This window comes from Syngnathus scovelli, chromosome 3 (assembly GCF_024217435.2).
Source record: "Syngnathus scovelli strain Florida chromosome 3, RoL_Ssco_1.2, whole genome shotgun sequence".
NCBI lineage: Eukaryota > Metazoa > Chordata > Actinopteri > Syngnathiformes > Syngnathidae > Syngnathus > Syngnathus scovelli.
The window spans coordinates 4,666,677-4,685,358 of record NC_090849.1 but is presented as its reverse complement, the minus strand read 5'-3'; the positions used below and the strand labels follow the sequence as shown (position 1 = coordinate 4,685,358).

The window sequence follows — 18,682 nt, the reverse complement described above, 5'->3', positions numbered from 1 at the left end:
ATCCGCCCGGAGTTCTTAAAGGCTCTGGATGTTGTGGGGCTGTCATGGCTGACACGCCTCTACAACGTTGCGTGGACATCGGGGACAGTGCCTCTGGATTGGCAGACTGGGGTGGTGGTTCCCCTCTTTAAGAAAGGGGACCGGAGGGTGTGTTCCAATTACAGGGGAATCACACTCCTCAGCCTCCCTGGTAAGGTCTATTCAGGGGTGCTGGAGAGGAGGGTCCGTCGGGAGGTCGAACCTCGGATTCAGGAGGAACAGTGTGGCTTTCGTCCTGGCCGTGGAACAGTGGACCAGCTCTACACCCTCGGCAGGATCCTCGAGGGTGCATGGGAGTTCGCCCAACCAGTCCACATGTGTTTTGTGGACTTGGAGAAGGCGTTCGACCGTGTCCCTCGGGAGGTTCTGTGGAGGGTGCTTCGGGAGTACGGGGTGCCGAGCCAACTGATAAGGGCGGTTCGGTCCCTGTATCACCGATGCCAGAGTCTGGTCCGCATTTCCGGCAGTAAGTCGGATTCGTTCCCAGTGAGGGTTGGACTCCGCCAAGGCTGCCCTTTGTCACCGATTCTGTTCATAATTTTTATGGACAGAATTTCTAGGCGCAGCCAAGGTGTTGAGGGTGTCCGGTTTGGGGACCTCAGTATTGCATTTCTGCTTTTTGCAGCCGATGTGGTGCTGTTGGCTTCTTCAAGCCGTGATCTCCAGCTCTCACTGAAGCGGTTCACAGCCGAGTGTGAAGCGGTCGGGATGAGCACCTCCAAATCTGAGTCTCTGCTTCTTGCAGATGACGTGGTGCTGTTGGCTTCTTCAGGCCATGATTTCCAGCTCTCGCTGGAACGGTTCGCAGCCGAGTGTGAAGCGGTCGGGATGAGGGTCAGCACCTCCAAATCCAAGTCCATGGTCCTCGATCGGAAAAGGGTGGAATGCCCTCTCCGGATCGGGGATGAGATCCTGCCCCAAGTGGAGGAGTTCAAGCATCTTGGAGTCTTGTTCACGAGTGAGGGGAGGATGGAGCGCGAGATCGACAGGCAGATCGGTGCAGCGTCGGCAGTAATGCGGACCCTGTACCGGTCCGTTGTGGTGACGAGAGAGCTGAGCCAAAAGGCAAAGCTCTCAATTTACCGGTCGATTTACGCTACTACCCTCACCTATGGTCACGAGCTATGGGTCGTGACCGAAAGAACAAGATCCCGGATACAAGCGGCCGAAATGAGTTTTCTCCGCAGGATGTCCGGGCTCTCCCTTAGAGATAGGGTGAGGAGCTCGGTCATCCGGGAGAGACTCGGAGTAGAGTCGCTACTCCTCCACGTTGAGAGGAGCCAGATGAGGTGGCTCGGGCATCTTATCAGGATGCCTCCTGGACGCTTCCCTGGGGAGGTGTTCCGAGCATGTCCCACCGGTAGGAGACCCCGGGGACGACCCAGGACGCGCTGGGGAGACTATGTCTCTCAGCTGGCCTGGGAACGCCTTGGGATCCCCCGGGATGAGCTGGATGAAGTGGCTGGGGAGAGGGAAATCTGGGAGTCCCTCCTAAAGCTGCTGCCCCCGCGACCCGACCCCGGATAAGCGGAAGAAGATGGATGGATGGATGGATGGATGGATGGATGGATGGATGGATGGATGGATGGATGGATTCCAGGGGAAGGTCTGTGGGTGGCTTTAGCGTAAAACTGTATCCGAAAGCTCGGCGCGCAAATTACAAGAATGCTGTCGTCACAGCCCCCGCTCTAAATTCGGCACTGATACAAATAGAGTACTGAGTACGTACATGCACTTGTGAGTGTGCACCAAGCTTTCTGACACAGCTTCCGGGAGTAAATGCGCGGGCGGGCGCTTCCCCATCTATTGGAAAAATACACTAAATGCAGGGAAAATGACCGAAAAAAAATGTTTAATAATACAATTTATTTAGGGTTGGCGGGCCGGATTAAACGGTCCCGTGGGCCGGATGTGGCCCGCGGGCTGTAGTTTGCCCATACCTGGTATAGACACAAAAATGAGAATTCTAAAAAGTACAATATTTCCAATTGCAACTGACGGTTGTGAGGCGTGGACCATCAACAGTACTGACAGCAAAAAGATCACCGCCTTCGAAATGAAATGCTACAGAAGGATTCTGCGGATATTGTGGATTGATAGGATATCAAATGGCGAGGTGTTGACACGAATGGGAGTTGCATCACCAGTACTGCTGCAGACTGTGAAAAAATTGAAACTGCAATATTTTGGGCATATCAAACGCCATGAGTCACTTGAAAAACACATTCTGGAAACAAAGATGGAGGGTAAAAGAGGAAGAGGAAGACCAACAAGAAGATGGGAGCAAGACATACAGGACTGGTTGGAGACGACAACAACAGAAGCTGGCAGAATAGCAGAAGACAGAGTGCTGTTTCGCAGGAAGGTTCAAGAGGCAACGTCCTACAGCGGGACAAGCTGAAGAAGAGAGAGAGCATTTTTCACATTTTTCATTCCATCGTACTGAACGGATCCGTAGATTTGTTGCGACATTGGTATGCATTTAGTGTCATTGTCTATGCTTTGTACTGTTCTTACCTTTTTAATCTGCTATGTAGAATTTGGTGAAAATACAACAATATTAATCCTGCTCTGATTTCAGGTTCTGTGAGTCTTGTCAAGGAGAATTAAAAGATAAAAGGGTAAGTGCTGCCTGTTTATTATATCAGCTCTGTATTTCTGTTGTAGTTACTATGAATTTGCCTCAGGACAATAGCATAATTCAAATTTGATAATTAACCCATGTATCCTGAGCCTTAATATTAATGAGTAGCACTTCTAGTGTCATCGTCAGTACATGCTACTACCTATTATGCGGATGACGCAGGTTTGGTTCCTGGTAAGCGCACCAATTCCTGGATAAAAAAGGCTGGGTTCCATCAGGTATGGCAGAATAAAATCTGTGTTCCACAAATCATGCAAGGGACTTAACTGTGGCGATTCCCTGACAGGGAAAAGCCAAAAGTCACATCTTCGTACCCTTAACTGTTCAATGCAGTATTTTACTGCACAACCTTTTGATGCAATAACTGTAATCAAACTAATTCTGCAACTCTCATTTATGACCACAACTTCTCCAGACTGTATTTTTCAACTTCTTTGACTGATGTCTAATCGTTTTTTTTTTAAATCAGGGCTCCTCTGAGTTGTCCATCAGTTTGTTCTTTACCCTTTGTTAGCCATGTGTTTGTGATTTTATCCTGTTGGAAGAAACAAGACCCATTTCATTGACGCAACAAGAGTGCCAACAGTTTTCCCCGTGCCACAAGTACAGAATAATAATAATAATGCAGGATGTGCTGAACAAGGTAGAATAAAATAAAACATAGTGGAGAGGACACTGACTTCATCGAAGGCAAGGCAATAGAATGATGGACAGGTTTGCCAAGCCGGAAACAGCTGTCTGTCCGGACCCTGGCTCTCTTACAGGGCAGCTATGGAGGTCCCACATTGAGGTCTTGCTGGAGAAAGGGAGCAATAATGGTTTCACATTGAGGTCCTGCTGAGGAAATTGATCAATCATGTAAGATTTGGTCAATATTTGGTGTCCCCATTTTTGTGTGTAGTCTCGTATTTGCCAAAATACTCCCCCTCTCTACCTTTAATGGCGCCATGTTGTAATGGGTGATGTCATGTAGTTGACAGGATCCATTTCACCTACCTGCTCTTGAGTGGATAGCCAGATTGCTTGCCTATGAATGGAAAACTTTACTTTCACTACGTGATATTATTTTCACTAGGTGATTTTAATATTTTCAATAGGTGACTTACGAGAGAAAAAGTCCACTGTACACCAGGCAGGCCACCGAGCAATCTCGTCGCCACTGCTGCCACAGCACCTAATTCCTCGATGTACCCAAAATCCACACAGTCCAGGCAGTAGACAACATTTATTTTCGCAATTTTGTAGCGTCAATATTGACGAAAGGTTCGTCAAGCTGTCATTGAAAAGCAGCCGCACAAAAACAAAGCCCGCTGCCTGCTAACTTGTAGGCGCTGCCATCACAGTGCTGCCGTCACTACATTGCTGCGCCACCTCGTTCAGCATGCCCAGTGTTGTCTACACCCGATTCCAACGGGTTATTCTCGCAATTTTGCAGTGTCAATATTGAAAAAAAGGTCTCTCAATGTTGTTGTCAATAACGAGCTCTTTCTGTCTGAGTGTAGATCACACGATCAACAAGGTGTCAAATTAATTTGTTATTCATTCCTTGGACCTCCATTCAACGTGACTTGGATTTATTATTTACTCCTTGGACATTGAACGTAGGATCTCGACGTGGGTTTATTTATTACGCATGCCGGGCTGATTATGTGCTGCACCTGTTTGATACAGACAGCGTGACAGAGAATGAGCACACCATCACTGACGCATTGACAGACCCTCTTTCAATATTGACACTCCAAAATCACGAGAACAGATTAAGTTATTTAATAAATGTGTATTAAATAGATAGCCCTTTGCATTAATCAGCACCTTTTCTAAACCTAAAACGTTGCAAAGTTGCTATAACTAGTAAATGTTCACATATACGTATATTATTTCTCATTCAAATGTGTAAATGTTTGTTGCAGTATTTTAAACTTGCTGTATTTCTCTTCTGTTTCTAGATGTTCACCTGCCCATCCTGTCGCAGAGCATTTTGTGTAGACTGCGATCACTTCATTCATGATACACTACACTGCTGCCCTGGTTGTGTTCACTGTCAGCGCACCCCTTAAAACCACACCTAGAGGAGAAAAGAGAAGGAAAGAATTGATGATAATTGTAATAGATCATGATCAAGAGGAGCCCTATAAGATATGTACAAAGACCATGACCGATAGGAGCCCCATAAAATGAGTACAGTAGTATACTTTGCAGCATTTAAGTGGTGGGTTCTTTGGTGATCTAAAACTTTAGCTGCGCCCCAAACACACGAACCCTTGTACTTGGATTAGGTTGTTCTTTAAAGCAATTTTTAATATTTGATGTTGATTAAAGGGTATAGTTTACATTAGTAAATCTGACACAAAAACTGTGCCAAACAAATCATGCTAGTAACTTGCTGTTGTGACCCCTGACAGGAAAATCCCCCAAAATCAGTCCTGTCCTGTGCACGGACATTTATATGAATGGACTAACTATGCCTCTTACTTGCCGTCATGTAGTCAGTACAAACCACATTTTGTCACCTTTTGTCATGCGCAGTTATTTTCAATGACTAAATTAATATTATAAATAAAGCTAAATATATGTTAATGATGTTGTAACTTAGATTTTGCCATTCACGGACTGCATCTCCACGTGGTCGCCATTGTTGAGGGCCATTGTAGTTTGTCGGTGAACTCTGGATCTTTTTTTTTTTCTTCAAGTTTGCAACTCTTACACCCGAGTTCAAAGTAGTGCACTTTTCCAAGTTGGACGTTTGGTAGGTCCAACTTGTCACTCCTCAAATGCAGCAGTAGTCCATTCATATGTTTGTCCGGGGTCTTGTGGGTGGCATACTTTGTGTGCGTGCGTGTGTATGTGTGTGCGCGCGTGTGTTTGTGTGTGTGTGTGTGTGTGCGTGCGTGCGTGCATGTGCGCGTGCGTACGTGCACGTGTGTAATATAAAAACTTTGAATGGCTGATTTGGCCATTATTTCACAGTTACGGTATACCTGCCTGTTGTTAAAAACTTCCATCTAAGCTTCCGTACAACAGTGCATCTAGAAACCATCGTGATGTGATGTCAATTACAATGAATAAAGTAGAAATTGTTTAATTTCTTTGAGTTTGGTGCAGTCTGATTTTCAGATGGGGGTTTTTTTCAACCTCATGCCGATGTGATGATGTGTTCAGACCAGTGTCGTGTGGTGTGGTGCGTTTAGGATGTGGGCCTTAAGTGGGGATTTAAGGGACCTAATCCACTTAGCAATGCGGCCATTATTTTATTATTTGTTTAATTAGATTTTTTTAATTTAGGCAAGTACAACACACCCTAACCCTAACACTACAGCTTCATTTCACATTTTGTTTTACATGACTTGTCGAAAAGGTATGCGGGTTAAAGCAATTCTGCTTATCTAGTCCCGTCCCAAATACAAACAAGGTTTTCACTGCCAGACACACAATCTATATTACTACATACAGTACTACTTATAACATATATGTATGTTTTTTTCTTCCTTATTGTGCATTTTATGGCTGGTGCGATTTGTACTCCGGAGCGACTTATAGTCCAGAAAATACGGTACGTAAGTAATATTGTGGTTGTGGAATGTAATTGTTGAGCGTATAATACTTAAACAAGAGCGAGTTGCAGATCCCCTTGCGGCAGGAACAGGCACTTCCCCAAATGTATCATAAGATATGGTTCTCCTGAGCTGGAATTATGGTATAAATCGCACCGGGGTACAAATCGCATTTTTGGGGGGGACTTTATTTCACTTAATCCAACACTAAGAACAGACATGAATAGGCAACAACAGGCTAAACAATATAGTATTCTAATGTTACATAAACAAACAAGGAACTGAGAATGTGCCTGATGTAACCTATAAACAGTTATTCAAATAACTATAACATAAATAACACGATTATCAAACCATCCATGTCACTCCAAATCATTAAATCCATTGAAATCTTCGTCCCCCGTGACTACTTATAACATATAGTATGTTTTTTCTTCTTTATTGTGCATTTTATGGCTGGTGCGATTTGTACTCCGGAGCGACTTATAGTCCAGAAAATACGGTACGTAAATAATATTGTGGTTGTGGAATGTAATTGTTGAGCGTATAATACTTAAACGAGAGCGAGTTGCAGATCCCCTTGCGGCAGGAACAGGCACTTCCCCAAATGTATCATAGGATATGGATCTCCTGAGCTGGAATTATGGTATAAATCGCACCGGGGTACAAATCGCATTTTGGGGGGGGACTTTATTTTACTTAATCCAACACTAAGAACAGCCATGAATAGACAACAGGCTAAACAATATAGTATGCTAATGTTACATAAACAAACAAGGAACTGAGAATGTGCCTGATGTAACCTATAAACAGTTATTCAAATAACTATAACATAACACGAATATCAAACCATCCATGTCACTCCAAATCATTAAATCCATTGAAATCTTCGTCCTCTGTGACACTTGAAAAAACGCCGCTGTTGATTCCGGAAGAACATGCAGTGCTGACGTCGGGCTCATCGTCAGTTACAGGTCCGATTATTCCACAGGATGTTGTGGGGCTGTCCTGGCTGACACACCTCTACAATATTGCGTGGACATCGAGGACGGTGCCTCTGGATTGGCAGACTGGGGTGGCGGTTCCCCTCTTTAAGAAGGGGGACCGGAGGGTGTGTTCCATCTAAAGAGGAATCGCACACCTCAGCCTCCCTGGTAAGGTCTATTCAGGGGTGCTGGAGAGGAGGGTCTGTCGGGAGGTCAAATCTCGGATTTAGGAGGAGCAGTGTGGTTTTTGTCCTGGCCGTGGAACAGTGGACAAACTCTATACCCTCGGCAGGATCCTCGAGGGTGCATGGGAGTTCGCTCAACAAGTCCACGTGTTTTGTGGACTTGGAGAAGGCGTTCGACCGTGTCCCTCGGGAAGTTCTGTGGAGGGTGCTTCAGGAGTACGGGGTGCCGAACCAACTGATAAGGGCGGTTCGGTCCCTGTATCATTGATGCCAGAGCTTGGTTCGCATTTCCGGCAGTAAGTCGGATTCATTTCCAGTGAGGGTTGGTCTCCGCCAAGGCTGCCCTTTGTCACTGATTCTGTTCATAACTTTTATGGACAGAATTTCTAGGCGCAGCCGAGGTGTTGAGGGTGTCCGGTTTGGGGACCTCAGTATTGCATTTCTGCTTTTTGCAGCCGATGTGGTGCTGTTGGCTTCTTCAAGCCGTGATCTCCAGCTCTCACTGAAGCGGTTCACAGCCGAGTGTGAAGCGGTCGGGATGAGCACCTCCAAATCTGAGTCCATGGTCCTCAGTCGGAAAAGGGTGGAATGCCCTCTCTGGATCGGGGATGAGATCCTGCCCCAAGTGGAGGAGTTTAAGTATCTTGGGGTCTTGTTCATGACCGAGGGTAGGATGAAGCGTGAGATCGACAGGCAGCTCGGTGCAGCTACGGCTGTAATGCGGACTCTGTACCGGTCTGTCATGGTGAAGAGAGAGCTGAGCCAAAAGGCAAAGCTCTCAACTTACCGGTCAATCTACGCTCCTAACCTCACCTATGGTCACGAGCTAAGGGTCGTGACCGAAAGAACAAGATCCCGGATACAAGCGGCCGAAATGAGTTCCCTCCGCAGGGTGTCCGGGCTCTCAGAGATAGGGTGAGAAGCTTGGTCTTCCGGGAGAGACTCGGAGGAGAGCCGCTGCTTCTCCACGTTGAGAGGAGCCAGATGAGGTGGCTGGGGCATCTCACCAGGATGCCCCCTGGACCCCTCCCTGGGGAGGTGTTTCAGGCATGTCCCACTGGCAGGAGACCTCGTGGACAACCCAGGACGCGCTGGAAAGACTATGTCTCTCAGCTGGCCTGGGAACGCCCAGGGGTCCCCAGGATGAGCTGGACGAAGTGGCTGGGGAGAGGGAAGTCTGGGAGTCCCCCCTAAAGCTGCTGCCCCCGCGACCCGACCCCAGACAAGCATAAGCAGATGGACGGATGGATGGATATATATATATATATATTTTTTTTTAATCAAAATGAGGCAGCATGACAGAGACCATTTTCACGGCTGCAGGAGGTATCAGCTCTTCTGCGATGCTGTTTTTTTTTTTTTTCACTGAGATTGTTGGCAATATTCAGCAAGTTTTCGCTGAAAAAAACATAAGAATCTTATCAGCGCAATTGGTGTGCAATGTCTTTAAGTGCCACCTTAATATTTTTTTGCTTCATACTGTCCAATGCCAACAGTTTAAGGCACAGTAAACACACCGGTCTTTCCTTGTCTACCACCGTAGTCACACTGAAGCCGAGTGCTACGTACGCTTCGTCATATTTCCTTGTCTTAGCTATTCGGGTGACTCTCCGTCTCTCTCTGCCGTTCTTTTCAACCCTGTTAAATATTTTTCCATGGTGTCCCACTGCACTTTTTATCGCCTGCTCTGTACTGCTTGCTCGCATGTTCCGTGCGCTCTACACTATAGAGCAAATACTCCCGGCGCACACTCTTACAATAATACCGCCACTCCCATCTACTGCCGTGGATGTCTAATTACCCTTTACTCTAGTATAGTAAGAAAAAGAAAAAAAAAAACATGTTCCCCAAGGTTACAGACCCCCCCCCCCCCCCCCCCCCTATTTGAGAAGGACTGATTCATTTGATCACAGGTGTATTTAGTTCTATTCTGTCTTTTGTGTTTTTTTTTTTTCGGGTCCGATGTTTATATTATCTATCTGTTTATTTACATATATAGTAATTCATTTATTCTGCTGGCAACTGAATCTCCCCCTGATACATTTTGAAATGAAAAACAAAAAAAAAAAAACTCGAGCTGAGTTATGCTTTCAGTGCACACTGTATGCTGACTATAACACAATGTATTTATTATTATTCTCCTTTCTTCCAACCAAAACCACGACAAGATGATTTTTTTTTTTTTTTACTTAAAATAATTACTGCTGACTTCTCTACTCTTGCGTCTAATACCGCGACGGCATTGCTACAATAGCCCAACCCGGTGGTCACCCGGCTACAGCACATTCATCAGACAGTATGAAAACCACAAAAACAATTTTTAGAAAATTTAATGATAATGACATGCGATCTCATTTTAGAAGGGCATCAAAAACATGAAGCAAATTTGGGTGGGCCGAGTTTGGAGGGACTCACAATGGCCTCGCCCTATAATCCACCAATCCTCACGGTGGCGGTGATGCGGCTAAATGCTGTTCGCCAGCCGTTGCTTTTCAAAGAAGACGGGTCATCATCTGTTTAAATGAGACGCAGCATACAATGGGCAAACATGTTGATGGGAAATGTGAGCCTGCGATAGGAAATGTTCAGGGCCAGTTATTTGAGTTCCTTGAGAGTACCGGGCTAATAGAAGGATATAGTTTTTTATTTATTTATCATCATTATTAAGCATTTAGTCTGTAACTGCCGTATATCTTGTCATAACCTTCGACCCAGCAACGCCCCATAGATCAGAAGGTATACTGCCAAAAAACAGGAAAGAAGAACCAGAAGAAGAAGAAGAAGAACTGTCGATACAATAATATGCCTCGAGTATTGAACGGTATTGTGGCAATGTGTCCAGATCTGGGAATAGGCAGAGACGGACATCTCCCATGGCACCCCACAAGACTAAAGTAAGTGGGGGGAAAAAAAACTATGTGCGGATCTTTGTAGTGTTAAAAACGTGTTCCCATGGCACCCCACAAGACTAGAGTGGGAAAAAAAAACCTGCGGATCTTTGTAGTATTAAAAACGTGTACACAGTGAACGCGAGGAATGATGGTTGGTTTGATGAATGTATAAAAATGATTTCGAATTGACAACAAAAAAGAAAGAAAGAAAGAAAATAAACGTTTTAACGAGATAGTTTTCACGAGGCACGTGAACTAGCCGACCGCTCACCCCCTCTTTTTTTTGCAAGCTCGATGCACTTTGTTCCCATCGAAAAATGAGTGTCCGCTCCATGAATGATTTTCAGAGACAAATGAAAATTTTAAACTAGTGCCGTAATAATAAACGTAACACGTTTAATAAAGTTAATTTTATTAAAGTTTAGTTGTGTGAAGACGATGGCCTTCACACATGTTATTCTACACCATTCTCTATTATTATTGTGTGAAGGCGATGGCCTTCACACATATGTTATTCTACTCCATTCACTTTAATAGTGTGAAGGTGAATACCTTCACACTATTGTTATTGCTGTCCTTTATTAGTGTGAAGGTGAAGACCTTCACACTATTGTTATTGCTGTCCTTTATTATTATTATTAGTGTGAATGTGAAGACCTTCATACTATTGTTATTGCTGTTGTTTATATTATTATTGTTGTGTGAAGGCGAAGGCCTTCACACATTGTTATTGTGTGAAGGCGATGGCCTTCACACATATGTTATTCTACACCATTCTCTATTATTATTGTGTGAAGGCGATGGCCTTCACATATGTTATTCTACACCATTCTCTATTATTGTGTGAAGGCGATGGCCTTCACACATATGTTATTCTACACCATTCTCTATTATTGTGTGAAGGCGATGGCCTTCACACATATGTTATTCTACACCATTCTCTATTATTGTGTGAAGGCGATGGCCTTCACACATGTTATTCTACACCATTCTCTATTATTATTATTATTATTAGTGTGAAGGTGAATACCTTCACACTATTGTTATTGCTGTCCTTTATTGGTGTGAAGGTGAAGACCTTCACACTATTGTTATTGCTGTCCTTTATTAGTGTGAAGGTGAAGACCTTCACACTATTGTTATTGCTGTCCTTTATTGTGTGAAGGCGAAGGCCTTCACACATTGTTATTCTACTTTATTATTATTATTATTATTATTATTGTGTGAAGGCGAAGGCCTTCACACATTGTTATTCTACTTTATTATTATTATTATTATTATTATTATTATTATTATTATTATTATTATTATTATTATTAAACAACTTATTCCGCCCACTTTTTTGGCACCTAACTAGTCCTACATGCTTCAACCGATTCACCCCGTTCAAACTTTCACACATTCCAAAAATTCATGTCATGCTTGCTACCATTTTTTTTTGTTCTTAACATTTACCGTTTTTGTGTAATTAGCAAATTTGTGACTTATAATTCCCCATTCATTCTTAATGGCAGTTTTCAACACGAGCCATTTCCCTGCGTGGGTTCGAATTTTACGTGTCACATTGGGCGTCTCACCATTACACAAACTCACACGACACTGGCTGCAGTTTTTTTCGTCTTAAACATTTATCGTTTTCTCATAATTAGTACATTTGTGGTGTAAAATTACACATTTATTCTTAATGGCGCATTCAACATGAACATTCATCACATTAAGCGAATTCCACCACTTTAAAAAAGAAAACCAATTAGCTCAGGTGGTAACGTGGGCACTTCTTAACTCTAGCCGGTTCCCCGCGTGATTTCTAATTTCTACATTTTTCCACCGATTCAACTCGTTCCAACTTTTAACTGTTCATCTTTTGCCTACCTATTCCACACCTTCCCACTTAGCAAAATTTCCAAATTTTCAATTTTGAAATTGACACAAAATTTTCCAAAAATTTAGTTTTTCCCTTCTAATTTCTACATTTTTCAACCGATTCAACCAATTCCAACTTTATTCACTTTGTTCACCTTATGCTTACCATATTCACCCCCTTCACCCCCACTTCCACAATTCAACCCTTGACCCCCACTTCCAGAGTGGCGGCCATCTTGGATTGACCCTGAAGTGCCCCAATGAACTCGGAATGAACCGGAAGTGCCCCAAATCAAACCGGGATTGACCACGAATGAACCGGAAGTGACCTCAGGTAAACCAAAAGTGACCCCAAATCAAACCGGAAGTGCCCTTTTTAAACCGGAAGTGACCCCAAATAAACCGAAAGTGACCTCAGCTATACCGGAAGTGCCTCTATTCAAACCGAAAGTGACCCAAGTAGACCGGAAGTGACCCAAATCAACCCGGAAGTGACCTTATTTCAACATTAACTGCCCTAAATAGCTACATTAGGCGCTAACTTTTGCTTTTTTTGTCCGATTGAACCCGTTTCAACATTTTAACCCCAAAAGTGAACCTCCTGAAGCTGTTTTTTTACGTTTTGTTCGAAATTTCAATATATTTTGGCGCAATTGCTTTTTCTTTTAATTCCCATTCATTCTCTATGGGGATTCAACATTTGCTCTCACTTCTACATTTTTTAACCGATTCAACCCGTTCCAACATTCAACTGTTTTTTTTCTACATTTTTCAACCGATTCAACCCATTCCAACTTTATTCACTTTGGTCACCTCATCCTTACCATATTCACCCCTTCACCCCCACTTCCACTATGCTTACACAATTCAACCCTTGACCCCCACTTCCAGTGTGGCGGCCATCTTGGATTGACCCTGAAGTGCTCCCAATGAACCTAGAATGAACCGGAATATTTTTTCTACCTATTCCACAACTTCCCACTTATTAAAAATTCCAAATTTTCAAATTTGAAATTCAACAAAATTCTTCAAAATTTCGTTTTTCTACTCTAATTTCAAAATTTTTCAACCGATTCAACCCATTCCAACTTTCACTGTTCATCTCTTGCCTACCTATTCTACAACTTCCCACTTACCAAAAATTCCAAATTTGAAATTCAACCAAATTCTCCAAAATTTCAGTTTTCTACTCTCATTTCTACATTTCTCTACCGATTCAACCCATTCCAACTTTCAAGTATTCATCTTTTGCCTACCTATTCCACAACTTCCCCTTACAAAAAATTCCAAATTTTCAAATTTGAAATTCAACCTAATTCTCCAAAAATGTGTTTTTCTACCCTAATTTCTACATTTTTCAACCGATTCAACCCATTCCAACTTTCAACTCTTCATCTTTTTCCTACCTATTCCCCAAATTCCCACTTACCATAAATTCCACATTTTCAGATTTAAAATTCAACCAAACTGTCCAAAATTCCGAAATTCCACCAAATTCTCCAAAATTCCGTTTTGCACCTCTGTTTTCTACATTTCTCAAGTAATTCAACTTGTTTCAACATCATTCGGTATCATTCCCTAAGAAGTTATTCATAGTCTTCGCCTTCACACGCAATTTCTCCGGAAATTGCATTTTCTAGTTATTGGGTATATTACAACCTGCGTCTGAGAACTCTTGGAAAACCATGTTTTGTGTGCTTGATGGGTGACCATGATACAAAAGTAGATACAAATATACTTATTGAGGAATAGTGAATGAGTGAATCTCCCAGCCTTAATGCTACATTTTCTTCATCTTTTTTGGGTTATATCTATTCAAGATGAAAAGGCGCTTGCCTTCCAACAACAGCTCTGTTTCAAATGAAGGCGGCACACACACACACACACATTCCAAAAACATTCTATTTACTCACCTACTTGGACAGTGAGCAAATGTTCAACGCTTGCACTTGTTTCCGACCGGAACCATGGAGACAAAACTGACGACTTGCTTTGTTTTGTTGTTTCAACTAATTTTATTGCAGCCCCAATCGCAGTCCAGGGAGCAGATTATGAGTTTTTTGCGAATCTTGTATTTCCTTTGCAGGCTGATGATTGCTGTCTGGGAGAATTTTGTATCATGTCTGTAAAAAATGTGTTAATGCTAACCCTTTGCTTTTTGTGAATGGTTTTCAGGCTCCAGTTTACAATTACTGTAATTTCACAACCATAGGGCGCACACCTTTAATTTTGTCGAAAAATGTTTAAGAAGGTGCGCCTTTTGTGTCGACCAAATTAAAAAATCCGTAAAGTTGTTTTGTGTGGCTTCTGTAATATACAAGCATAGATGTAGATCGGGACAAAAAAAAAAAAAAATCATCAGAGAACTAGACGTAACACGTCGAGGAGTACGTACCTTTGCCGCCATTGTTTAGTGTGGCTTTCACCACGTAGATCGGGACAAAAAAAACAATCACAGGATTAGACGTGTCACGTAAAGGAGTACATACCTTCGCCGACATTGTTTTGTGTGGCTTCCACCACAAAGAGACATAATATACAGGCATCCGATGAACCAATCAGAGAACATTACGTTTTACGTCAGTTGGGGCGGTAAACCAATCAGACGACTGGATGTAACGCGTAGAGGAGTACATACCTCTGCCGCCATTGGCCTATGCTTTACAGAGACGTGATATACAGGCACCCGTTTGCTTACGTTTACGTTTGCTTACGAGGCACAATCAGAGGACTGGACGTGACACGTAGAGGAATACGTACCTCCACATAGACAGAGACATGCTTACGAGGCACAATTCAAGCTTCCTGGAAAGCCGGGATCATTGCCGAAGAGCAACGTGACAACGACGAGATAATGACAAGGGAAATTGGTGCGCCCTATGTGTGTAAAATACAGTAATGGCACACATAACTGAGACTGCACCTTTTAGTACGGTGCACCCTTTGGTTGTGAAATTACGGTAACTCTGATTGGATATGTTTTAGTGTCCTTGTATAGGTTGTCTTTTGTGTAACATTGTAAAATTTACTAGTACACTTATACCTCGATAGAACACGCTTGATTCTTTGTGACTTTCTGATGTACATTAAAAAAAATCCACTTCCTTTGCGTCAGTATCCCACTGTACCAATAGCCCAATGTTACCAGGGCTGCCTTTTAATATTGCTTTTTAAAATAAGAAAAACTAAACTCGAAACCCTTTTATCAATAAGATGCCGTCTTATATTTATATGCAGAAGCTGGTGCAAGCTATGCACTTTGTTTTAAAATAATGTGTATGAATTAATATATGTCTTCAATAAATGCTTTTCTTTTCCAGTGATGAATTCAAATACTTTCGGAAGATGACTGCCACGGCATCTGTGGAAGGTAACTATCAAAGTCTTCAAGTGTAAGGGAGGGCCCAAGGGATATGAACACGTAGACGCAGAGAACAAAGAGAGAGGCGCTCTGTGCATTATAGCAGCCGAGGTCTCTTTAAATATTTTCTGAATCAGGCTGACGTGACAGCAGAAGTAACGACATTGTACATACAATATATGGTATTATTATTTGTGTTTTCTGTGTGAATACAATGAAAATGGCAAAGCTAGAGATTGTATACCACAGGTGTCTAAATGAATGAATCAATCAACAACTAATCCATTATCAAATTAATTGAGAACCATTTAAATATTTCAGTAATGGTTTAGACTCTAAACTTTAGATCCATAATTTATTTTCAAATTTTCGAAATCCTCTGATTTTAGCCTCTTGTTGGATTTTGTCCACAATTTAGGGAGCGCGTTATCTGCGCCTCACGGCAAAAGCCTTTGCCAATCACCTGTTATCCAATTTACTCACTCCGTGCTCGTTTGATTTCTTCAGATTTAGGAAAATGCAAAGACACTGAAGCAGAAATTAGACTTAGACAGATTGGTTGAGTTCAATCACAATTCTTGTTCAAAAAGCTCTGTTTTCAGGAAAGTACAATACAGCGCTGGGCCCTTCAAGAGCGGAAAGTCTTCATTCAGAAAAGGAAAAGTCCAAGGTTGTTAGATCAACTTTATGTGACTCGTGCAAGTCTTTAGCAGCCTCTCCTCTTAGATTCTCATGATGATGATTCGGGGCTCGACCGTCCGCCATTCTCAAATGCGTCCATCTTGTCTTTGTTCTTTCAGTCCATTTTCTTTTTGATCTGCAACTGGGTGTATTTCACCAACTATATGGTTCTTGTCCTGTGAAGAGCTGTGCTTGCCCCCTTCAAGCATGATAATAGTTCCTGTTGTTCTCCCAAAGGTCAAAGGTGTCTCATGACCAGGGACAGTCCTCTGTTGATTTTGAGGCAGCCAGTAGAGTACAAGGACTCAGTTCAGGACTTGTGCCATGCGCTAGGGCAGAACACACTGGGACACAAATTTCACAAAACTATCTTCGTGTTATCAATCTTCCTGTGTAGTATTTGTTCCTTACACCCCAAATCTTCCCATTAACATATTGTATCCTATCAGTTGCGCACACTCATCATCTTACTATCAAGCCGCCCTCATCAAAAGCTTTTTTTTTCTCGAGTAATCCATCCACCCTACCCATTAACACGGCTAAAATCCTTGTTCCAGGGTTTATCATCAAATAAAGTTCCGAAATCCTTTGTAATAAACTGTAATGTAATTTAACAATCTACCAACATGGTTGTATATGCGGTGAATGTTATTGTTCAATCTATAGGTCATACAGCGCCGGTGTTCCAAATATGACACTCCTCCTTGATTTAACATCTCATAAGTTATTATTGTCAGCAGCGCTAAAGGATAGCGCTTGGAAGTGAATGTCTTATCGCCCAATTTAAAACACATGCCACATTTGAGCTAGTATTCATTCCTTTATTTATTTCCCATCATCATGTTAGCTGGCATGTGTCAGAATTAAAATGGAATTTTGCTTTTAATTTTAAGTCTTTCAAAATTGCTATATCCTTACTGCACCGAGATAAACTGTTAAGTATATCTTTAAAAAACAAAACAAAAACAATCTATGCTCCTGCACAGACTCTTAAAAGTGGCACCCAAATGCCAGATTACAAATCAAACCTCCTCCTTCACTCTCACATTTTTGATAAAACAGTCTACTTATCTAGACACTGTCATCACATACGAAATAATGGCCTGCAAATTAAATATAATGCTGTTGCTGTGGTCCCTCAAAACATGTGACTAGGATTTGGACAATTATTAACCCCCATCAATTGATCAATTATCTCCTCACTAAATTCCTAGCCTGTTGACCTATCTGCATAAAGTAGACATTTACAATGCAGGGGATAAGAGAATAACAAGGAACACCTTAACAATAAACACAAGGAAAACCTAACAATAAACAAAATAAACCCAAACCACAATCAAAACCAAATAAACTAGGCCCATGACCTATGTAGACCAACACAGTACTCCAAATATTTCCCCATTAAAATTTAAGCCTTTTTGTGTAGAGCACCATTGATTTCTAATCATTGACCTAATTTTATCCTTAATTTAATCCCAATCACGAATGCCCACTACTTAATACTTTACTTGGTGTTCTTTTGATAAAAAGTGCCCCCCTTGCAATGTCGTTTTTATTTGTTGTTTTTAACTCTAAGTGATTCAAATCTTTGACTTATCCTTACATGTGTCCTTGTATAGTCTTATGTCATAACCAATCAATAATTCCTCCTAAATTTAAAATCTGCAATCATAATTTAATTTTATCCAATTCTACAATGTATGTTCTCTCTTACTCTCACATTTTTATGAGGGCTGGGCACTCTCCTCGTTGGACGAGTTTCTGACCACAACCCTCAGATTATTCTATCATTTCTAATTTTTACATTTAACAATGCAAATCTGATAAACCATTGTCTAGCACACCGTTTCCGTGCACCAATTTAACGCAATTCCATCCTTTATAACGAACTGATACACAAAGACAAACATGCACATAAACAAACACACGGGCCCACAACATAGACATGACAATCTTCCCAGCTGATAACAAGGGTGGGGTGGGAGGCAACTGAAGTGCGGAGAGCCTCGCCACCAATGTAACCCCCCACCTCTGTCCAAAATATGCATTTGTGCCCACCTGACCGTTTGGCCCAAATTTTAGAGCCGCACCCTTTTGAAAACAAAAATGGTTACAGTTTAACCCCACCACACAATGGGATATAACCTTCATGCTAATTAAATATACATTCTTTATCAAATTCTTGTTAAGCCATTTTTCTGACTCCAACTCTCATGCAAAATCAAAATAAAATCAACAATTTTATACAAATCAACTTATTGTTCTTCATGAACCACAAATCATCACTTCCATCCCATGAACAGCACCACAACTAATCACTCACTTCTTCAGCTGTGCCGCTGTCCCATCTGACAGCCAAGCCTGCTTTCCACACAATATCATCATAGACACACTTCAACAATTATGTAGCGACCTGGTTAACCCAGTTACCCTTCGCCCTAGACAACAATATAAGTCTCTAAGGTCGCACTATTGAGGTCG

The 18,682-nt window shown here is 42.2% G+C and overlaps 2 protein-coding genes across 13 annotated transcripts in view; both read left to right on the top strand.

The window, feature by feature from the left end:
- Positions 1 to 5,765, top strand: part of gtf2h2 (general transcription factor IIH, polypeptide 2) — a 103,195-nt gene extending 97,430 nt beyond the window's left edge. For all 9 annotated transcript variants that reach the window (XM_049762397.2, XM_049762402.2, XM_049762401.2 and 6 more), the window contains 2 exons: positions 2,621 to 2,660; positions 4,630 to 5,765. In XM_049762397.2, the coding sequence (XP_049618354.1) occupies positions 2,621 to 2,660; positions 4,630 to 4,740 (151 nt within the window). In that variant the 3' untranslated portion in view covers positions 4,741 to 5,765. The remainder of the gene's footprint in view (positions 1 to 2,620; positions 2,661 to 4,629) is intronic.
- Positions 5,766 to 9,880: 4,115 nt separating this feature from the next.
- The window catches only part of dhfr (dihydrofolate reductase), a 65,872-nt gene continuing 57,070 nt past the window's right edge, over positions 9,881 to 18,682 (top strand). For 2 of the 4 annotated variants that reach the window (XM_049762438.2, XM_049762437.2), the window contains exons 1-2: positions 9,882 to 10,299; positions 15,480 to 15,529. In XM_049762438.2, the coding sequence (XP_049618395.1) occupies positions 10,208 to 10,299; positions 15,480 to 15,529 (142 nt within the window). In that variant the 5' untranslated portion in view covers positions 9,882 to 10,207. Of the gene's footprint in view, positions 10,300 to 15,479; positions 15,530 to 18,682 lie in introns of all 4 variants that reach the window. The other 2 variants (XM_049762434.2, XM_049762435.2) reach the window with 2 other exon arrangements.